General features: G+C 61.2%; 1 protein-coding gene across 2 annotated transcripts; it reads right to left on the minus strand.

Annotated features, from left to right (window-relative positions):
- Positions 1-3,703: 3,703 nt before the first annotated feature.
- Positions 3,704-16,288, minus strand: GATA5 (GATA binding protein 5). Of its 2 annotated transcripts, none has more exons than XM_045363269.3 (7): positions 16,220-16,288; positions 15,288-15,831; positions 13,689-13,864; positions 6,680-6,805; positions 6,090-6,177; positions 5,614-5,738; positions 3,704-5,091 (listed from the first exon to the last, which is right to left on the minus strand). In XM_045363269.3, the coding sequence occupies exons 2-7, from the start codon at positions 15,808-15,810 to the stop codon at positions 5,086-5,088; spliced, it is 1,044 nt and encodes a 347-aa protein (XP_045219204.2). In that variant the 5' UTR covers positions 15,811-15,831; positions 16,220-16,288; the 3' UTR covers positions 3,704-5,085. The 2 variants fall into 2 exon arrangements, with proteins under 2 accessions (XP_045219204.2, XP_045219203.2); XM_045363268.3 differs by having other exon boundaries at positions 3,704-5,176.
- Positions 16,289-22,404: the final 6,116 nt, after the last annotated feature.

Genomic DNA, 22,404 nt, shown 5'->3' on the forward strand with positions numbered 1-22,404 from the left:
GTCCCCAGAAACACGGCCCCTGAGGCTGTGGATCCGGCCTCGCTCTCAGGTGAGAGCCTGGACTTGAAGGCCGTCCTGCCTCCCTCCTGCCTGGGCCGCTCTCCACCTTCTCTCCTCTCTGCTCACTCAGCCACCCTGCCTTCCCCACCTTCTCTTCTCTGCTCACTCAGCCACCCTGCCTTCCCCACCTTCTCTTCTCTGCTCACTCAGCTGCCCTGCCCTCCCCACCACACACCAGGCCCTGACTCAGCCCACGTCTGACTGGCTGTCCCCGAAGGTTGTCCATACACCCTGGAGGAGGCAGCCCCCCGAGCCCACAAACTGCCTGTGAGACTGTGAGCATAGCTGGGTAAAGATGTCCCCTTCCAGACATGACACCGGTGTTCCTGATGGCAGAGTAACCTGTTTGACGATGGTGACAACAGGAACTGTTTTTTTCGGAGGGACGTCCCTGTTTGGTCAAATAAGGAGGTACTTTTTGTTAACAATGTTCCTTTTCTTTCTTTCTCTTTTTAGACAGAGTCTTGCTCTATCACCCAGGCTAGAGTGCAGTGGTGCAGTCAGCCCTCACTGCAGCCTTGAACTCTTAGACTCAAGCGATCCTCCCACCTCAGACTCCGGAGCAGCTGGGACTACAGGCGGACGCCACCACACCTGGATTATTTATTTATTATTTTTGGTAGAGATGGGCTCTCATTATGCTGCCCGGGCTGGTCTCGAACTCCTGGGCTCGAGTGATTCTCCCACTTCAGCCTCCCACGTTCCCTCCTTAATGAGCACGTTGCATGTTTCAGACAAGCCTTAGGAGCTTCATGTCCACTTAGCCATGAGCTGTCTTTTGCAACATCAAAGGAGAGACTGACCCTCTCCCTGAGCCCACCCCTGGAAGCTGTGGGCCCAGCACAGTGGAGATATGATGGGTCCCCAGGTCTCAGCCGCCCGGTCGGGTTTAAGCCTGTACAGAGCGGCTCTCGGGATCCGGTGTCCATGTTTGGCCAAGACACACCTACGGGGGTCAAGGAGCACCATGTTGGTTGGTCGCAGCGAGGTCCAGGAATGGTGGGAGAGTGAGGACGTGCCAGCCTCTGGGCCTGCTTTGAGGGCGAGGGCTGCAGCCTCAGGGCCTGGATGCTTTCAGGCTTGCTGCTCTGCTCTGAATGAAGTAATAAATCAAGGACTTGAAGTGGGAGGGCTCTATAAATGGTTCTGGGTCAAGAAGCCCCAGCTGACGGGGCTCTGCGTCTCTCTTCTTTTTCTATGCCGCCCACGCTCAGTTTTGGGGCTTCACCAGGGCCTTCTCGCTCCCCCAGGGTGCCCAGGATGGAGCACTGTGGGGCTTGATGGACACTTTCTGCAGGCTGGAGGGGCCACTGCAAGGTCCTTGGGGATTTTCCGGTGCAGCACCCTCCTCCTCCAGGCTGCCTGGGCATCTGTTTTAGTTCAAAAGGTGATGGGAAGTCAGTGTGCTCAGGTCCAGACAGTGCAGGTAAAGTGACCTTCCTTTTAGTCCTGTCGCTCTGATAAGGGGCTGGGCCACTTTGCCCGCCAGCCTCCAGCTCGTCTGGTTGTTTATGGCGGGCTGGGCAGAGTGCAGGTTAGGCTGGCGGGAGGGAGAGCGCACGGCGGGAGGGAGAGCGCACGGCGGGAGGGAGAGCGCATGGCGCCTGGCAGCTATATTAAGGCTCTGGTCCTCATGGCTTCCGCCCTAAGAGGAGAAAGGCTTAAATTTAGCAGCAGTGACCATGCCCAGTGGTGGAACTGTCAGCCGCCGTCATCCCGGACACATCCCTAAAAATGGAATAAAAACAGGGAAACGGTTGCTTCCCTTTGCTCGTGGGCAAATCCTCCTGTTCCCTTTGGGGACCTCCCTTCATGGGTGGGGTGCATCCAGGGTCAAAGTCCCCCAGTCCGGTCAGCACCTGGACTCCTTCCTCTCTACCTGTGGGGACCCTGCCTGTCCTGCACGTCACCCACAAACACCTCCAGGAAGCCTCTCCAGGTAGGGATTGGTGCCTGGTGCCGCCTCCCTACACTGGGGCCTCCCAGGGACCGGCCTTCTACACAAGTGCATGGATTACAGATATGGCCACGGATATGTGGCACCCCCTCCCCAGCAGAGGTGGGGAAACCGAGGCTGGAACGGAAGCAACGTGGCCAGCTCCACTGCACCCAGCATTGTGGTCTGGGGACGCCGTGCTGTACCCTCTGACTCTGGCACCTTGAGTCACCTCTCTGAGCCATGGTTTTTCTCATCAGGGAAGAGGAAACCAGCGCCTGCTTCCTGGGAGCGGCGAGTGCGAGGATGAGGCGCGCAGTGCCCACCCAGCAGCGGACATGGGGAGGCGCTGGTGTGAAAACCACGACACAGAGTCGCCGGCTGCCTCCTGCTCCAGGTCCTTGGCCCAGGCAGCTCTGCGTCTTCCCCCGGATCCCCCGGGACGTCCTCAGGCCTCCTTCTCTCTGGGTCTGTGGCCCCCTCACCCCCTCACTCAGGGTCTGGGGTGCTGAGAACAGGCTGGACTTACCTTCCATAGAGAGGTGGATTCCCAAGGTCAGCCCTGCAGGTGGTAGAGGCAGCGACCGTCCCACCTGCGAGGCGACAGACTGTCCTTCCCCAGCCGTGGCCTGGGCTGGAGAGGCCTGGGAGGTCACTGCCACCCGTGTTCCCATTCAGGGACCCAACGCCCAGCACGAGCCCTGAGGCAGATGTGCAGGAACCAGTATGAGGGGGCGACCCTCAATTCCCCGTGCCTCAGTTTCCTCACTGCGCACAGGCACCCGGGAAGGCAGCCTGAGTCTTCTGGGCTTGGAAACAGGACAGTAGCAAGAGAACCCCAACGGCGCCCAGATGCCACATGCGACCCTTATGGGGACACAGGGGCCGCCTTGCCCCAGTCCATTTCCCCGTCCCCAGGTCAGATGAGCAGGGCAGGGCAGGGACTTGAACTGGATTCAGACCCTGAAGCCATCATGGTGCAGGGTTTCTCAAAGTGTGGGCCCCCAGGCACCCAGCAGGTTTGAGGGGTTCCTGTTTAAAATGCTCACTCAGGTCCCTCCTCAGATCTCATGGAGCTGAAAATCCCCCAGCATGGCTCCCACTGCATGGGATGGAATGAGGGGCCTTGCCTGACTTCTCTCTTGAGCCAGGTCCAGCGGGGGGCAGTCGGCTGAGGAAGTTACTAGAGCTGCTCGCAGTCCCCACCCCAGTGCCTGATAGGACAGAGGAGATTGGGAGAAGACAGGGAAGGCTTCCAGGAGGAGGTGGGCTTGGCTGGGAGGACGCTCTGAGCAGCGACGCAGCCTGGGGGAATGGAGGTATCCCCTAGCCCAGCCCCTCTGCTGCACCTCCGGAACAGGCCCCAGGCCTGTTAAGCGCCACTGCCGAGCATCACGCCAGCCTTGCCCGGCACCCCTCTCCCAGCCGCTGGGGACCTGGGGGGCACTGGTGGTCCTGAGCATCATCAGGGCCTGGAGATGTCCTTGAGGGCACCTGGGGGGACGCAGGGGGCCGGGGATGTTTCAGAACGCAGAGGATGGCCGGAAATCGCTAGGAGGATGGTGACCAGCAGGCGGGGCAGGGTTGGGAGACCCCACGGGTGATGGGTGAGGGAAGATGGGAGACTCCACAGGTGATGGTTGGGGGAGATGGGAGACCCCACGGGTGATGGGCAGGGGGAGGGAGAGTGAGGTTCAAGGCAAATAATTTCACTTTTCCTGTGGCTTCATTTGTCTTTTTTAGAAAAGATGACATCACATAGAAATGGGCTGGAAGAACTTCTGGAGGGACAGCTCCAGGACAACTGGACGTGCTCCTGAAGCTGACGCCAGACACGACTGGTTTCCAATATAGGGCGGTGCACTGGGGGTCTAGCTGGCTCACAATGTTAAAAATATTTTTGAATCAAATTGGAAGACTTAAAATTCAGGTTTCTGGCATTGCTGGAAAAATCAGGGCTTGTTGGTGAAGGGCGGCAGCCGGACGAAGGCGAGGACGTGCTCCCCGAAGGGTGCTGTGGCCGCCTGCACCACCCCTCCGCTCCCTGTGGCCTCCCGACATGACGTCACGGGCCATCCACAGCTCTGTCGGGTAGGGTGCCTCTTGCCAGCGTCACCCACTAAGATATCATCCAACCCAGTGTGGAAGGGGCTTGCAAGGGAAAGAGGGGTCACTCACAATTCTCCTGGGACAAGAGACTAAACTGCCCGGCCTCAGATACGCCAGGCACGTGGCCACGTCATCACCAGCCCCAACAGCGCTTAGATGGGTCAGGACAGGGCTCCCAGACAATTCTGCCTGTCAGAAACGGTCATGATACACAGATTCCGCCAGAACAAGGCCCATTCCCGTCCCCTCTGGAAAAACCGTCCAAACAAGTGTGTAAGTCTGTGATGACTGCAATGTGAGCGGCTTCCCCTCGGCGGAATCCTGGCACCGTGCGCGGCCCGCACTCCTATCCTTGGCAGTCCTGCACCCGTTGCGGGAAAAGTTCTCTGGACCACAGGTCCGTCCATCCACGTGGGCAACGAAGGGCAGCCCAAGGCCTCAGGAGGCCCATGTCCAGCTGCTCCCCTCATTCCTCTCCCCTGCTTGGCCTCAGGTGCTTCACTTGGAATCTTGGTTTTACACCAGGGGGTTGATTGTTTTCCCCCAACTGCTACAACTTGTAAACATATTGACGGTGAGCGTCGATGACGGAATTCAAGTCGGCGGTGGTGCCCTGCGTTGGCCTCTGCCGCAGGGGACCAATGTGGTCCGGAGCCTTGGGCTGCACCTGGGGAGTCCCTTGCTGTACGTGCGGTGGGGAGTTGAGCCCTTTCCCCACCAGCCTTCTTGCTCTGGGGCCCGACTGCTGTCTGCACAGAAGGCCTCCCCACTGCCGTGTGGAGACTCCAGGAGACCCAGTCTCTTTGGGGGGGTGGGCCTGCTGGTCTCTGCTGTGCTGCAGCAAAGCAGGCACGGAGGTGAATCAGTGGGTGCTCTGTTCCGGGCTGTTCCCCTGACACGGGCTGGCCTGGGGACCTAGGCCAAGGCCAGCGCACACCAGGCCTCTTGGCGCAGAGGCCCCCCGAGGCCAGCCTGGGGACTCAGGGCTGTGGAGGGGAAGGCAAAGTCCTCAGGCTCGAACTTGAACTCCAAGTGGCCGGGGGCAAGGGAGTCATCCTCCTGGCCGGAGGCCTGCAGGGACAGGAGAGCATGAGAATGCGGGGTGGGGGGCGGGGGGTGGGGGGTGGGGGGTGGGGGGTGCGGGGTGGGGGGTGGGGGGTGGGGGGTGGGGGGTGCGGGGTGGGGGTGGGGGTGGGGGGTGGGGGGTGGGGGGTGGGGGGTGGGGAGGCAGCTGTGGCCTCTTAGGTCAGGAGCTCCCATGACTGGGATTTGCCCTTAGGGACCCCTTGATGCCGTGGAATGGCATGGAGGACCCCTCGTAAGGGATTGGGGTTCCCCCATCTGGCACAGAGTCAGCTCTAGGGGAAGGGCCACCATACTGATGGCCGAAGGCCGCTGGTGTGTCCAGCCCACCTGCTGGAAGAGGTTCCAAGGGGCTCTGATGGGATCTGACTTGGCCGAGGAAGCACAGGGGCCCCAGCTCTGGGCACCCCAGCCCGCTCCCTTACCTGGGGGGCCATGCCGGGCCCAGGGCACATTGGGGACGCCAGGCAGGGCTTGGGTTTCGAAGTGGCTGCCGAGTTGTCAGTGCTGGGGACAGCAGATGGGGAGGCCGACGCGTTCGTTGTGGATCCTGGGAGGGAAGAGCGGGTGTTTACAGAAGGGCCAGGTGTGGCCTCACTTCCCCTTCCTGCCATGTGGCCAGGTCTCTGGCTCTGGCCCACAGAGGTTTGGAGACTCCTCACGGTCACACCATGGGCGTGGGTGGTGGGGCCGGGCATGGCTTCCTTGGCCCCACCTCTGCCCCTGCTGCCCACATGCTGTCACCACCCTGGCCCCCCACACCCCCCAGCAAGGTCACCACAGGGCAGAGCTGAGGGCATTTGGACTTCCAGAGGACTGTGCTTGAACCAAACACACAGGTCTCTCATGACGGAACTGGAGGCACCGAAGGCCACGCCGCGCACAGGGCCTGGCCACGCACCTGAGGAGCCCCTGGTCTTGGCGATGGTCTTTGGCTTCCGCTTCCGTGTCTGGATGCTTTCCTTCTTCATGGCCAGAGGCCGCGGCACCTGGCAGGGGTGGCGAGGGTGGAGGCTGGTCCCATCCCGGCTCACCCCTGGGCTCCTTGCACAGCACCCCCTCATTTCAGTCCCCCAGAGCCGGTCACTCTTGGAGTTGGCTGTGTCCTCACAGCCCTGGTGGGTCAGCTGCCAGTTGGGCTGGGTGAGGGGGAGCCCGTGGAGCTGGATTCCCATCCCCCTGTCCGACAGAGCTGCCAGGGGCCAGAGGGCACCAGGGGTGCCCAGAGGGCAGGAGCAGTGTCCTTGTCTGGCCCAGGCTGAATGGCTGTGGTGAGCCTCAGTCAGCCCATCTGTGCCATGAGCGTAGCAGGAATAGCCCAGGCCCCCGGGGGGTGGCGCTGCAGTCAGCCGGGACATGTGTGTAAAACAGCCCAGGGGACAACAGCCATCCGGCCAGCCCCTCCCCAGCCTCCTGGTCTGGGAATAGGGAGGGCGCTCACTAGGAGGCTGGACAGAGGCCTCCCCACCCTGCCCCGGCGACCACACTCACCCCGTGCAGCTTCATGTAGAGGCCGCAGGCGTTGCACACGGGCTCCCCCTCCGAGTTCCGCCGCCACAGCGTGGTGTTGGTCGTGTGGCAGTTGGTGCAGCAGAGGCCGGCGCGGCGGGATGAGGACTGTGGGGACGAGGGAGACTGGAGTGAGCCCCCAGCCGTGTGCACGGCTGGAGCAGGAGGAAGGAAGCGAGACTCAGGTTGGCCTTGAGGCCACGCAGGACCCGGTGAGAAGGTGTTTGGAGCATGAAGGTCGTGAGCTCTGCAATGGACCAGCCTGGCAGCTCTGCCTGGACACGCCCTCGAGTCCTGGGAAAGGTAACTTTACCTTCCTGGGCCTCCGTTCTTCCCCCTGCCCAGTAAAAAGGGGGTGATAACAGACCCACTACAGGCCGGTTGTGGGGTTCAGAGCCCATGGGGGCCGGGCACCTAGACACGGCAGTGGTTTTCCTGTTGTCTGTTTTAGCACCAACCCTGGGCCTGGACCCCGCGATTCTGCAGTGGAGCAGCACCCCAAGGCCACAGGGCCCCCCCAGAGGCCAGGACACAGCAGGCATCAGGGCCTGTGTTACCCCTGTGCACCTGCCTCCCAGGCCGGGGGCCCCATCGGACAGCGTCTGAGGGCTCTGGGTCCCACCTGCCTATGTCTCCCCATTGCTGTGCACTGCACCTGGTGTTGGAGCAAGACTAGACCCATCTGGAACCGTCCCGGAGCCCCAACATTGCCTCCCTCCTTCCTGTGGCTCTCAGTAGAGACTGACCCCCAATCTGGCAGGTCCAGGTCCAGTCAGAGGTCCCGAACCTCCAGGGCCCCCATCCGTGAGCTCAGTTGGGGCTCAGGAATCTGGACTGAGGGAGGCCTGGGAGGCTCCGAGCTGGCTGCCTGGGGAGTCCCTGTTGAAGGCGGACCAGGGGCCTCCCACCAGCTTACGCCGGCCTTTCTCCTGCTGGCCTCACAGGTTGGTGCTTGGAGGGAGGTGGTGTTTGGGAGCTCCAGCCCAGGGCTCCAGAGGCACCTCAGACTTGAAGCCCTTTCCCGAATCTCAGCGCACAGCTCTGCTGGTGGCACCACCCTTCCCAGCCACCTGTCCCCAGACCTGGTTCTCAGCCCCTGCCCTGACCCCATCGGTCCCCTTCCCTCGGGTTGCACAGCCCCCGCCTGGTCCAGGTTCCTGGCCCGTCTTGCCAGGATCACAGTGGTGGCTCTGCAGGAGCTCTGTCCTGCCCTCCCGGCGGCAGCCAGGGCCAGACCATCAGTGTGCCTCAGGCACAGGACGCAGCCTGTGAGGACAAGGCCCCCAGGCTCAAAGCCATGCCCCCAGATTCTCTACCAGGACAGAGCCAGAGAGCAGTCACAAGTGAGCCAGCCACGCTAGGGGAAAAGAATCCATCCTGAATGAGGGCTGAGTGGACCCAGCCAGCCTTAGCTTCACGGTCTGTTACTGCTGTGAGCAGACACAGCCAGCCTCGGTTTCCCCATCTGTTATAGCCTGCCTTGGTTTCCCTGTCTGTAACTGCCATGAGCAGACACAGCCAGCCTCAGCTTCCCCATCTGTCATAGCCTGCCTCAATTTCCCTGTCTGTTATAGCCTGCCTCGGTTTCCCTGTCTGTTACTGACGTGAGCAGACACAGCCAGCCTTGGCTTCCCCATCTGTTACAGCCTGCCTTAGTTTCCCCATCTGTTGTAGCCTGCCTCGGTTTCTCCATCAGTTACTGCCCTCTATGATCAGATGAGGGCCGGCCTTGCTGACCATCTCCTGCCCACCCTTTTCCAAGCTGCTGCCAAGGGCACAGGCCTCCCTGTCCAAGGCCTGAGTGGGAGAGTGGGGCCTGCCTGCAGCCCTGAGCACCAGCCAGCCCCCAAACTCAAGACCTCCTTGACCCCCAGCCGTGGCTGCATGCTGTTGCCAAAGGCTCTGGGAACGCTGCCCCTGCTTCGTCTGGGGCCTCCTGTCTCCAGACAGGACCCTGCCCTGCACTCCATGACAGAGGCAGAAAGGAAAGGAAGGGGTCCGGCCAGTGAGGCTGGGGAGGCTTGAGAAGTGCCTCAGCTTGCAGCTCCTGGCCTGACTGGGGGAGGACGATGTCCCCTACCTCAGGCCAGTAGCATCCAGCCACTCAGGGTCTCCAGGGGTCTCCCTGGGGGGACGTTGGGGGTGAGACTTGTGCTCACGCTGGAAGGCCCAGCCCAGGCCCCAGCAGAGCTGGAAGGGAGATGGTGCCTGGCCCCGGCTGGATGGGGGTACCCTTCGTGCAGGAGCAACTGGGGTCACCCAGGGCCCCCAGCTGGTGTCTCTCCCTGGGATGCCCCCGCCACACCCTGACGGGTCTAGAAGCAGCTACTGTGACTGGACAGGATTTGAGTCTGGTCCAGCCTCCCTCTCTTCTATCCCTGTCGGGTGCCAGGAGCTGTGGCTGCTTCCTTGGTGGCCTCAGGCCACCGTCCAGCATGAGGCATGGTCTCCTTCCCACGTCTCGGACAGCCACCCATCTGTCGTCTTCCTGAAGTGGAAAGAAATCTCCCCCAGGGCTGCCAGAAGTATCGACCCAGCATGCCCAGGTAAATGCGAGTTTCTGATACATGATGAATCCTTTGTCTCCTGTAGGATTTGGGATATGAGGGCTAAAATATTTGTGTTTATCTGAAATCACGTGGAACCGCGTGTGGCCTGGAGTGTATTTGCTGACTCCCTCCTTGTGCCCCAGCAGTTCCCGCCTTCAGACCGAGAGGCATCCGTGGCCCAAGGCCCGTCTGCTTCTCTGAACCAGCGGGACCCTCAGGTCTGGGACCGGCCATCGCCCCTTAGCACACACAGATAGGGGTGCACACACGTGAGCACACTCCACACGTCCCCCCATAGCTGCCAGTACGCCCTGACGGGGCCACATCTGAGACTCGGGTTGTGGAGAGAAACAAGGTGGGGCGCGTGCAGGACGTGTGTGGGTTGGGACAGCCCCCAGCAGAGGGCACACCCCTCACCCCGCACCCCTGTGAGTTCCAGCGAAACACCTGGAACCCACCTTGAATGTTTTCACAGTAAGCATGTTTCATTTCTATCAAATTAGGAAAACGGGAAAAACACGGACCTCACAACAATTTCCAAAGTGCGTCTTCACCTACCCTTTCCTAAATCTTCACCAAATCACCATTGTACGGGTGGGAGACTGAGGCTCAGAGGAGCTGAGGGACCAGAGGAAACTGGGGAGGCCCAGGGTGGACAGAACCGTCCCCCTCAGCCAGATACTTTGGGGACACGATCCCAGCAGCATGCCCGCGCTGGGGCTCCCTGTGCCACCGTACCTCGATGATGCCTCCATCCGTCTCTCCTCACTGCCCAGCAAGCAGCCCCCAGGCCTCTCTCCCGGCTGTGCTTCGTTTTTCTTTTTTGTCGGTTCTTTTCAACAGAAGTCAAACTTCAAAGCCTGCTTGCGTGCAGCAGAGCCGCTCTAAGCACCAGGCTCTGCGTGCATCTGAGACATCCAAATAAATCAGGCTCTGGGCAGGGCAGGGCCTGGGCCGGTGCTGGCGGAAATTCAAGGAGCACGGGAGAGGGAAGGAGGTTCAGCCTGAGCCTGTCGTGCAGGGATGACGCGCGCACGCCGTGAAACACTTTGGAGTAAAGGTGCAGGTCACAGCGACCCGCAGCGCAGCAGCCTCCTCTGAGATGGAAGACCGGGCTGTGGACAGCCAGAGGCTGCTGTGCCACAGTCTGAGCCTTGGGGACCAGTGAGTGCTGGAATGTCTCCAGATTCAAACGGGTCCCGTCTTGGAGGGAAGACGTAGTAAGCACCTGATACAGCGTCTATGCCCCTTGCTGGCTGAGGGCAAACTGACTTGGGGACTTGGGTCTGTGAGGGGCTCGAAGGAAGGAAACCCTGGGGTTGGTTGGGTGTTAGGTGCCTGACTCCAGGTAAGGGCCAGGCTAGCTCAGCGGGAAGGGACGGTTGGCCCCATGCGACACTGGGCTACTTCCTGGAGCTGGTGCCAGAGGTGGCCTTGGGTTAGGAGGTCTGCTGCCCGCACTGCCCTTGGCTGCCAGGCTCCAGGCTTCAGCCCAGGCTCCAGTGTTCTTGGGGGTAGGCTGCTAGGGGCCCAAGAGTTCCCAACCGTGTCCATGCACAGAGCCAGACCACGGGGAGAGGGCACGGTGGTACCAGACGGTCCCCACCCTCCGAGGCCTCTGGTCTTGGCAAGATGGACAGGAAACAGGAACCTCCCCCAGAAGGCATCCCAAAGCCCACCCTGCATCCCCCAGACCAGGGAATGGAGGCCTCATCACTCCAAGGGCCCCCATCAGCCCGTCCTTAGAGCCAAGGCCCAAGCATACAATACCGGCTAATTTAATCTTTACAGAGAGGCATGGACGGTTCCAAGTTCCTCTTCCCAATTCTCAGATGAGGAGACAAAGCTCAAAGAGCTGGGGAACGGTCTACAAGATGCCATAGCCTAGGAGTCTGGGATCCAGCTGGACACAGGCATTGCCCGGATGGAAGACCCAGGGCAGGGCAGGGCAGCAGGAGGGGCTCCCTCCCAGCAGCTCCTCCTGACACCAGTGTGTCCCAGTGCCCAGTTCAAGGCCTGGCAGGAGAGAGTGGATACAGCCAGAGGAGGGGCAACCCTTTGCACGGGCGAGGGTGGGGAAGAGAGATCTGGGCTGCAGTCTCATAGCAGCTGGGCCAAGCTCCCTACCACTTCTCTTTTTTTAAAAAAATTAATTTAATTTAACTCAAAATGTAATTATTCAATTTCTTTTCTTTTCTTTTCTTTTTTTTTTGTGATGAGGTCTTGCTCTGTTGCCCAGGCTGGAGTGCAGTGGTGCCATCTCGGCTCATTGCAGTCTCAGCCTCTCAGCTCAAAAGATCCTCCTGCCTCAGCCTCTCAAGTAGCTGGGACCATGGTTGTGTGCCATTGTGACCAGCTAACTTTTAAATTTTTCGTAGAGACCTGGTCTCCCTATGTTGCCCAATGCTGGTCTCGAACTCCTGGGCTCAAGTGATCCTCCTGCCTCAGCCTCCCAAAGTTCTGGGATTACAGGCGTGAGCCATTGCACAGGACAACTTTATGTATTTTTAGAGACAGAGTCTCCCTTTGTTGCCCAGGCTAGAGTGCAGTGGTGTGATCATAGCTCAGTATACCCTTGAACTCTTGGGCTCAAGTGATCCTCCTGCCTCAGCCTCCTGAGTAGCTGCGACCACAGGTGTTTGCCACCATGTCTGGCTAATCTTTTTTTTTTTTTTTGAGACGGAGTCTTGCCCAGGCTGGAGTGCAGTGGCATGATCTCGGCTCACTGCAAGCTCCGCCTCCCGGGTTCACACCATTCTCCTGCCTCAGCCTCCAGAGTAGCTGGGACTACAGGCGCCCGCCACCACGCCCGGCTAATTTTTTTGTATTTTTAGTAGAGACAGGGTTTCACCGTGTTAGCCAGGATGGTCTCGATCTCCTGACCTCGTGATCTGCCCGCCTCAGCCTCCCAAAGTGCTGGGATTACAGGCGTGAGCCACCGCGCCCGGCCTCTATTTTTTTTTTTTTTTTATAAATTTTTAGTGGAGATGGATTCTTGCTATGTTGCCCAGGCTGGTCTCGAACTCCTGAGCTTAAGCAATCCTCCTGCCTCAGCCTTCCAAAGTTCTGGGACTATAGGTATGAGCCACCGTGCCTGGCTCCTACCCCTTCTTAACCTCAATGGTTAACCCCTCAGTGAGGGCCACATGGACACGAGGCTGGAACAGCACACCTGGGAGCACAGGCACAGTCATGGGGCAAACAGGCCAAGAGGGGGATGGACTCCTAGGAGCCTTCCCTCCGACAAGCAGGCATGGGAGGAGGCTGGGTCTGCAGAGCCCCAGGCTCTAGGCCAGCTCCAAGGAAGAGCGTGACGGCCGCCCCCAGCCTGCGGTCCTTCTTCCCACATGCTCCACTGGGACCTCCCATGCTCAGATCCTGGTCCCCCATAGCCCAGGGTCCCAGGTTTTCCCCTCAGCCTGTGGCTGAGGGCCATACAGAGCTGCACCGGCACAGGGCGCGAATCCAGCCATCTAGAACAGCCAACCCGCAGGACAGCGGCAGGAGGGCTGGCCTCCACCCAGGGTGACGGCGGGAACTGGCAGATCGACCCCGCACGGAGGCCACACCACCAGCAGAGGAAGGCTTGGTGCCCAGGAACATACCCTTGCTCAGCCTTCTGACCCAAAGGCCACTGTGGCCTCCTCAATTTTAGATAACTTGCAAACAGCATCAACACCCCAAATTCTTATTTGTAAAATTACTTGAAAGTAAAGGTTTGCCTGGGAAAACGTATAGAACAAAGTAACTTTCAGCCTCTTCCAGCCTCTGGGGACTGTGCCCTGCCTGGGGCAAAAGTCCGTGCTCTGGAGTCCCCCACTCCCTGCTCAGCCACAAGCCAGGAAGAACCAAAAGTGAAAACAAGTTTTGCCCACAGGCATAAATCTGGTGTCCCTCCAGTCCCTGAAGTATGGGTAGAAAGTGCTCCCCGAGGGGACTACAGACCCAAAGACTCTCCAATTTCAGATTTCAACGCCCTTCAGTGAAGTATCCAGCGGCCACCTTCCCTTAAGCCTCTTCCCAGGTAGGGTCACCTTGAGGCCTTGGAGACCGGGCCAGGCCACAGCCAGCCACCACCGACTCGCAGGGCTGAGCTCCTGGCTCCTGGCAGCAGCCCTTCCTGGACCCAGCACTGAGCAGAGCCTGGCTGGCACCATCGCTCCAGAGCCTGGATTCCTGGTCCCCAGAGCACTCCCAGGGCTGGGTGCTATGAGCTGGTGGCCCCTGGCATCCCCACTGGGATCCCCTGCCCTGCCCTGAGCACTCTCAGAGAAGACCTGAGACGGCCTGGCCTGACCGACCAGGGTGGGCAACCAGGCTGTTTTTGGCGCATTCCCCTATCCCCCCCATCCCAGGGGCTCTGGTGTCACCTGGGTGGATTGCAAGAGGTCCCCGCGGGGGAGCACTGCGCCCAGGCCCCCCTCTGCCCAGCCGCAACTCACCAAGCGCTTCTGGGGCCGAACGAGGGGCCGGTTGACGCCGTTCATCTTGTGGTAGAGGCCACAGGCATTGCACAGGTAGTGGCCAGTGCCGTCTCGGCGCCACAGTGGTGTGGACAGGGCCCCGCAGTTGACACACTCACGACCCTCACCCGGGAACTCCTCCAAGAAGTCGGACACTGAGGGGACAGGCAGCTGGTGGGCCCGGGCCCTCCCCTCCCCAGGAGCCTCCCCAGCCTGTGGGCCAGCACCCTCCCCTCCCCAGCAGCCTGGCGGTTTTCGTCAGACGAACAAATTTAAGGCACAAATTTTGTGCCTTACACTTAGTTTATTTTAAAATTTATTTGGTTACTTAGTTAATTTTATTTTTAAATTTTTAATTCACGTATGATAAAATTCGCTAGGGTTGCTTTTTCAAGGATGGGGTGTTAATAAACAGAAATAAAGTCAGACACCGGGGACTCCCTCTCCAGGACCAGGGGCCAGCACTGGCCTCTGCGTGTTTGACCTGCTGGGAAAGCAGGGTGTCTGCGCTGGCGGGGGAGGTGGATGAAGGGGTGTCTACACTGGCAGGGGAGGGATGAAGGGGCTTTATCTAGCAGACACTCGGGCTCCCCTGGGCTCTCCTGGGAACGTGAACCCCGCTGTCCTCCTGTTCTGCAAAGCGGGTCCATGGCAGGGGTCGGGGGTTGGGAGGGTGGAGGAGGTGCCTTCTGTCAGCTTGGCTGTGGTCGCAACCAGTGTCCTTCCTTTAGAAGGCCAGCCCCGCCTCGCAGCCCCCTGGGGCCGGGCTTCGCACACTGTGCGGCGGGGGGTGGAGGTCTTCCTGGTCCCCTCCAGGCCCGGCCCGGCGCCGGCGCGAGGGAGGCCCGGGCGCCGAGTGGGGGTGGGGCAGGGATCAATCATCGCCCCGCCGGGGGTGGGCGCCAGCCCCGGGGCTGCCCAGGGCGGCGGGGGCCAGGGGTCCTGCGGATGCGGCTGAGCCCGCTTCCTGCGCCAAGGGACCGGCGGGGTCCCAAAGGCAGCTCCGGAGCTGGGTGTCGAGGCCTCCACGGTCCCGGAGGGACGGGATGGGCCCCTGCGGAGCTCAGAGGCGCCGCCTTCGCCAGAAAGTGACTACGCTGCAACCGGGAAGAGCCGCTCCCTTCACAGGCCGAGAATCCGATTCTCCAAACTGATACTAGGGGAGCGACTGAAACCAGGTCTCAGATTAAAATAAGTAAGCATTCTAGAACCGAGACGAATGTGGCCACTTAAATAAACCGGTGTTTTGGGCTTTATAAAAATCGTTTCCAAAACTTTTCAAAAAAAAGAAAAAAAAAATCCAAAACGATTAAGACTTTTTAGGCTCCACATTGGCACAATCCAGAATGCTGTTTGGAAATAGATGTTCTCATTAACAGGTTAAAACAGAATTGTGGACAGCTGTTTCTCCCGCGGGGTGTTACCCAGGCTGTCTCCTGTTGCCCCGGGCTGCTGGTGTGGCTCCTGGCGGGGAGGCTCGGACCGTGGGGGAGGAGGAGGGGAGCGTTTCGCAGGGTGCGGGTTTGCACCCGGATTCGGCCAGCCCCCGGGCCCCGAGATTGTGGACCCCGCACTTACCGAAGGTGGGCCTACGGCCTGGGAGGCCGTGCAGGACGCTTCCATCGAAGGGCCCGGCAGTCCAGGACGGGGCCACGTCGGGGCTCACGTAGGCCGGATAGGTGGCGGGGTATGAGGTCGTCACGGGCCGCCCAAGAGGGGCCGCGAACTGTTCTCGAGGCAACAGCGCGCCTTGGTAGGCGCTGCCGTCCCGGGCCCCCACGCTGCCGCCGCTGCCGGGCCCCGAAGGGCTGTGCGCGAAAGGGAAGGCGGTGGCCCCGGGCGGGTGCGCGGCTGGCGGGTGCGGGCTGCCCGGGCCGAAGGCCGACGAATCCGCGGTGGCGGTCTGCGCCCAGCTGGGGCGCGCAGCGAGCTCGGGGGGCTGCGGGCTCGGCTCACACCCTGACAGGTAGGACAGCATCGAGGGGACGCGCGCCGGCGGCACAAACATCGGAGAGCCGGTGCCCGGAGCGTGCAGGAAGGAGCCCGAGTCGGCGTAAGCTGCCTGGCTGGGGCTCGCGGCCAGCGCCAGGCTCTGGTACATCCTCCCAGGCGCGGGCTTGACCTGCAGGGAAGAGGGACAGGTGTGGAGGTCACCGGAGCTGTGCGCCCTCCGCCAGCGCCCGAGCTTGTGCCCGGCAGGTGCCGCCGCTTCGGGCCGCGCTTCCCACTCCCCAGCCCGGGCCGTTCCCGGGGCGGGTCCCTGAACCGGAGGGAGAGGAACCGCTGGGATGGGAGCGGCCAGCGCGTCATCCCCGGGGCAGTCACAACGCCAAGCCCACCTCCTCCCGGACCGGGGCTTCGTGGGTCCCCGGGGTGAGCTCGGTGGGGGGCTGAGAAGGACGGGCCCGGCGCGGCCGCAGGCCGCAGGGCCTTGGGAGCCGGGCCCCGCCGCGCTGGGAGGGGCCGGGTGGAGAGGGGCGCGCGGCTGCGGCCCGGGCTGGAGCACTCACCAGCGGGCAGGGAGGGCGGGAGGGCACGGCGGTGGCGGCGGTGGGTCGGCGACCGGCGGGCCGAAGACTGGAAGCCGGGGGCGGTGAGGCTCCGCAGCCCCCTCCGCGCCGCCCCGGCCCGCCCCCGCCGCGCCGCCCCTTCCCTCCCCGCGGCCGCCCCTCCTTCCCCGCAGGGTCAGCGCTGGGGCTCCGGCCGCAGAGCCACGTGACCCGGGCAGGCTCAGCTCGCGGGGCTTGGCGACAAGGACGCACGACACGGGGCGGCCAGCGCGGAGCCCGGACCAGTGCAGCTACACAGGCGGCCGAGACCTTCGTGAGCCCCGGCGAGTCGGGCGCAGAAACTTCTCCAACTTTGTGCGAGTCTCCAACTTTGTGCGAGTTCCTCCCTGGCCAGGCCCCCGCCCAAGGCTGGCCTAGAGACGGGCTCCGTGTCTGGTGGCTGAGTCGGTGATCCCGGCCCCGCTCACCGATGGACACGGGGCGGTGGAACTCCGTGGGCCCCCTCGTTGCGTGGCTGCATTCGAGGCTCGGTGCAGGGAACTGGCTTCCATAGGGACTGCCTGGCTCGGGTCGCTGGACCGGGACGGGGTGCACTGGCGGGAGCCCCGCGATTTCCTCGGTTTCTGAGCAAGCGGGGCCACGAGGCTCGGGGTCCTAGTGGGAGGCGGGCAGGGTCCAGCCTCTAAGGCCCGATCTGGGTGCCAGGCGCGAAGCCCGCAATCCCGGTGGGACTCTCAGCCGGCTCTCGGGGACTCGGGAAGAGTTTCCTTCAGGGGCCAGAAATGCGGGTAGGTAGGAAGCGACCCAGGTCAGGGAACCGTGTCCCGCTCGCACTCCCGGTGAGGGCTGCATGGAGGCGTCGCTGCGGCGGAGCAGCTCCGCAGGTCTCGGGAACCGGACCGGTGGGTTCGGAGCACACCGACTAGACCCAGGCTTGGCGGCGGTGCTTGGGGCCATGGAAGTTTTTCTCTTTCTGTCTTTATTTTTTTATTATTATTATTTTTTTTGAGACGGAGTCTCGCTCTGTCGCCCAGGCTGGAGTGCAGTGGCCGGATCTCAGCTCACTGCAAGCTCCGCTTCCCAGGTTTATGCCATTCTCCTGCCTCAGCCTCCCGAGTAGCTGGGACTACAGGCGCCCGCCACCTCGCCCGGCTAGTTTTTTGTATTTTTTAGTAGAGATGGGGTCTCTTTCTGTCTTTCTTAGGCGGAGTCTCGCTCAGTCGCCCAGGCTGGAGTGCAGCTGCGCGATCTCGGCTCACTGCCTCCCGGGTTCAAGCGATTCTCCTGCCTTAGCCTCCGAGTAGCTGGGACTACAGGCTCCCGCCACCACACCCGGCTAATTTTTGTATTTTTGGTAGAGACGGGGTTTCACCAAGTTGATCAGGCTGGTCTCGGTTGAGCTCCTGACCTCAGATGATCCGCCCACCTCGACCTCCCAAAGTTCTGGGATTACAGGCGGGAGCCACCCCACGAAAGTTTTTTCTTGCAGAAACGGGCCCTCAGCTCCTGTCAGTCAGGGCTAGGAGAGGACGCTGGCTTCTCTCCTTGGTGGAGGGTGAAGACCTGGGAAGGCAGGAAGGCGGCAGCGTGGAGCTGTTGGGGTGGGTGTCACTGGATCCCCCCCACGGGGGTCTGGACGGCCAGCGCTGTCCGTCTGGGGAGAGTTGGGGTGCCCCACATGCACCCTTATCCCTGGCCTTTCCTCTTCGCCCACAGCAGATAAGGATTCGGGGTGCTTGTGGAGGCGCCCAGGGTCCCTGCGTCTGGGAAGGCAGCAGGCTGGAGCCCCTGGTCTGTGGGGGCCTTGGGACCCCACAGAGGGCTCCACAGCGGGCTCAGGCCTGTGCAGAAGAGGGTGGAGCGCGGCAGGCTGGGGTGGGGGGTGAGTGCCATTGGGGTAGGGAGCTAGGCGACCTTCCGTTACCCCTTTACCAGCTCCCAGCCCCCTCCTCGCCAGCTTCCCACCAGACACTCCCTCCTTTCCTGTCCTCAGAAACCCCAGTTGGTGCTGCCTGCCCTGTGTGGACTCCCCTGCTTTCTGCTCTCCCCGCACTCCGGGTCTCCACGAGGGTCTCTCTTTGCCCCCACACCTGCAGACTTTGTCTGTGGATGGCAGTGCGCTCCATGAAGGTGGGGAGAGGTGCCGGGCCTCCGCGCGGGCGAGAGGGTGCAGCGCAGTGCAAGCGGCTGCAGAAGGTTCTAGCGCAGCAAAGCTGGTTGGACCCAAGCTCTGACCCCTCTGCCCTCAAAGCCTCGGTTACCGAGCCCTCATAAGCACCAAGAATGAAGAGAAGTAAAAAGGGACACTCCTGACTTGCTGGGGGCTGAGCCACCCGTCACCCCAAGAAAGGTCTAGAGAACAAGCGCCACAGCAAACCTGGTACACTGCAGGGTGAACAGGGGAGGGATTCGTGCTTCTTACTTGTAATAAAATCGGTGAAGTTCTTGAATAGGAAACACCAACATTGCCCGGGTGCTGTGATTTGTCCTGACATTTCCGTTTAATTCTCACATCAATCTTATGCACTAGATCACATTATCATTCCCATATACAGATGGAGAAACAGAGCGCAGAGAGGTGAGCTAACCTGCCCCAGGCCACACAGCTAGCAATTAAACAAACCAATTAAAACAAGGAAGGGAGTCTCTGAGTGATAGCGGTTGGTTGCTTTTTTAAGTTAATAAATATCTACAATGGACATTTGTATTAAACCCTGGGACTCCATGGAGAGCAGAGAAGTGAAAAGTTACTCTTTGAAGGCCCCTCCGAGGCTGCACCCCACACAAGGCAGCACAGGGCTGGGAGTCCGGGCTGTTCTGGCCACTCGGTGTCCTGCCAGGCGACTCACAAGCTCACCTGCTCTGCAGCAGCGGGAGAAGCCACTGGCGGTGTTTTCCACGTGGATCCAGCTGCCTCCACAGTGATCCGTGGGGGTGGGCACCCATCCGCGGGGGTTGTCTGTGACAGTATCTGGACCTCTTCTCAGATCTGTTTCTACTTGAGCCAAAAAGAGAGGAGTCTCATCTCAAACCTCAAAACCCAGGTGCCCCCGACCTCCTTGACCCCCATGAGCCATGCTTCTGTGCAGCTCTCCACTCCCAGTGCTCTGGGCCCCTCAGGAAGGAGGTGGCCCCTGAGCCAGGTGACCCAGTCCACCAGGCTACCCCACCCAGCAGCAAGCCCTCTTCTCCGCTGGACCTTGCCCATGCTGCTTCCTAATGGGCCTTTTGCCCTCTTCTCTACTTGCCAAACTCCTACACATCCTTCAAGGCCCATCTTGCAGGTCCCTTCCTGTCCCTTCCCCTACGTTGCTCTCTTCCCTTCCTGGTGCCTCATTGTGCTGTGTGGTCAAATGGCTGTGTGCCTCCGTCTTGTCACCTCAGCAGAAGCTGAGCCAAGAGGACAGCTTCAGGAACAGCGGGTCAGGGCATCAAGTGGGCATAGTCAGACCTTTGGGACTCAGCGTTGGCATCTCCAGGCTGTGTGACCTTGGGTGAGCTGCTTCCCTCTCTGTGCCTTTCTTCTTCTGTAAGGTGGGGGTGATGATAGTGCCTGCCTCTCACAGTGGCTTTGGGGAGGCATTAGTGGGACTGGGTACTAACAGCATCTGACCCGGGATGGGCATGCAGCAGGCATTGGGCTAATGCTGGCTGAGATAAAACCCAGTGCAGGGATGGAGGCTCTGAGCTGTGTGCCCAGGGCCCCAATGCAGGGATGGAGGCTCTGAGCTGTGTGCCCAGGGCCCCAATGCAGGGATGGAGGCTCTGAGCTGTGTGCCCAGGGCCCCAATGCAGGGATGGAGGCTCTGAGCTGTGTGCCCAGGGCCCCGAGAGCCAGGGAGCCAGCGTAGGTGACGAAGACCAGGAAGGAATTTCTGGCCCTGCCACAGGTGACCCCTCTCTCCTGAAGGCTTCCTTGGTTCACAGGGACCCAGGGACCTGCCAGGGCTGGCCTGGGTGGGGACCCCACCCCCAGTGAGATAAGAGAGTGGGCATGTTAACCCCTGGTGGCCATGCAGAGTTAAGTTCCATGAGTCCTGGGCTGTGAGGGGCTTCTGGGGGCCTGAGAGGCCTGGGATGGGGCTGGGGTGAGGGTGGGTGGGTGCTGGGGGGTGGCTGGCGTTGAGGGTTGGGGGAGGAAGGCTCCAACCTTCAGGCCCTGGGTTTCATTTCCCGCTGTCACTTTCCTAGCAGTGCCCGCATACCCTCCCCCCCGACCCGCCCCCAGCTTGGGAACCCTTAACTCAGACATACTTATCAAGGGAAAGAAAACAGTCTCATTGTTCAGCAGGATAAGGACCAGCTCCCAGGAGACACCTCAGACCCCGCCCCTGTGGGTGGAGTCCTGGGAACATGGCCTCCCTCAGGGTCCTCGGTCTCCGCCCAGGAACGGCCCCAGGGAGGGCCCCTCCCAGGAACAGTCCAGAACTGCAGGCCCCCTGGAGGAGCAGCCCTGGCAGGTGGGTCCCCGCCTTGCACGCTGCCTGCAGGTGCTGGATGCTCTGCATTGTGGGCACTGGGGATGGTCCCACTTGGGGCTTTGAGCTCCGGTGAGGCCACCCTCTGTCCAGCCAGGGGGAGGGTGCCCCTGAGAAGGGGGCTGTCAGGGTTGCCTGAGGAGTGGGATTGGGATGACCCCCTCAAACTCAGTCCTGGGGTTCCTTGGCTCTTGTCCCTCCCTGCAAGTGGGGAGGCCATGAGAAGTTGTGGGGAAAGGCCCCAGAGACCCCAGGGCAGGGAAGAAGGCCTGGGGGCTGTGCTGGGACCTGGAAAGGGGAGGCCTTGTGCTGCTCCCTGTGGTCTGAGGGGCAGGAGGTTAGAGGGAGGGGCAGACCTGCTTCCAGCAGGGCCCCTGGGCCCCCAGAGTGGGAGAAAAGTCAGTTCATGGCCCCCTCCCCACCTTCAGCACTGTCCCTCTCCCCAGGCTCCACCCTGGCAGGGCTTTGGGGCCTGGGGCATCAGCTGAGCCCACTGGGCCCACAGCACCCTCAGGACCTCCCACCCCTTGGGATCCACAAGGCAGCATTCCAGGACTTCTCCTACACCGGGGGCTCCATTCGCCTGAAGGCCAAGGACTGCAGAGCTCATCAATGGTGAGGGTGGCCCGGGAGGTGGGTGAGGTTGGGGAGCCTGGGGGTACCATACAGGTATAAGAATTCATTTTGGACACCGTATGTGCCCCCTTCTGCAGGAACCTTTGAGTTCAACAGCCCAGGCTCACTGCCCCTTTGGCTGGTGCCACTTCTGGGTCAGTCTCCAGGGGCAAGGACAGGTTGGCAGTGTCCCCTCTCTGCCTAACTCCAGCCTGGGCACTTCTGGAGCATCCCATGTGCCTGGCTTAGCTCAGCAAGCTGACATTTGAAAGCTCACAGCTATCCTGTGAGGTGGGTGATTCTCATGTTCGTTTCATGAATGAGGAAGCCAAGGCCAGGACAGAAGTGACCTGCTCCAGGGCCACAGCTGGGCAGGGGTGGAGTTGGCATTTGAACCCAGCTGTGTGCCTCTTGGGTGCTGCGCAGCCTCCTGTCAGTTCCTTCTGGCGCCTGGTCTGTGGGTGTTCCTTTGTCCAAGGCGCCTGCAGCCCTCACAGGGTCCACGGGGTGGGGAGAGAGCTCAGCGCCCCGCACCCACCAGCACCATCTCCGACCCCTGGGCAGGCTTTGTGTTGGAGGTGGCAGCCAGGTCCTGCCAACGGAAGATGCTGGGCCTTGCAAACAGCCTGCACTGTGGGTGACCCGGCCGGCCGGGCCCAAACTGGCTGCCAAGGAAAGGGAGCGGGAAAGGAAAACAGCTCTCGGCTACGTCGCCTGTGTAACCGAATCTGCTTTCAAAGGCCCTCACAACGCGGGCTCCGCATTCGGCATGGCAGGCGCTGGCCGCCAGATCACCGAGGGCCGCTCAGGGGGTCTTCTGGGGACGAGCCCAGAGCGAGTTTGTTTTCGGGGAGAAGGTCATCGCACTCAAGGTCTGCCCCGTGACTGCAGGATTCTCAAACGTCCTGCCACGTGCTGGGATACCCCCCACCCACCGCAGGCGTGCCCTCCGGAGGGCAGGGAGGGGAAACAGGTTTGGCCACAAGCCAAGGGGCCTGCAGGGCATCTTAGTGATGCTTTTGTGTCCCTGCAGTTGGCGACACCCATTGTCACACCCCCTCCGCACCCTCAGAGTCTCCCAGATGACAGACT

Source organism: Macaca fascicularis, chromosome 10 (genome assembly GCF_037993035.2).
Source record: "Macaca fascicularis isolate 582-1 chromosome 10, T2T-MFA8v1.1".
Lineage (NCBI taxonomy): Eukaryota > Metazoa > Chordata > Mammalia > Primates > Cercopithecidae > Macaca > Macaca fascicularis.

What these genes read in the sequence shown, in the direction of transcription:
- GATA5 (XM_045363268.3), bottom strand. Translation starts at nt 15,810, where the DNA reads ATGTACCAGAGCCTGGCGCTGGCCGCGAGCCCCAGCCAGGCAGCTTAC. An exon ending in TTCGGCCCCAGAAGCGCTTG is followed by an intron (nt 6,806 to 13,688) that starts GTGAGTTGCGGC and finishes TCGTCCCCACAG; the next exon opens with TCCTCATCCCGCCGCGCCGG. An exon ending in CAAGACCAGGGGCTCCTCAG is followed by an intron (nt 5,739 to 6,089) that starts GTGCGTGGCCAG and finishes CTTCCCTCCCAG; the next exon opens with GATCCACAACGAACGCGTCG.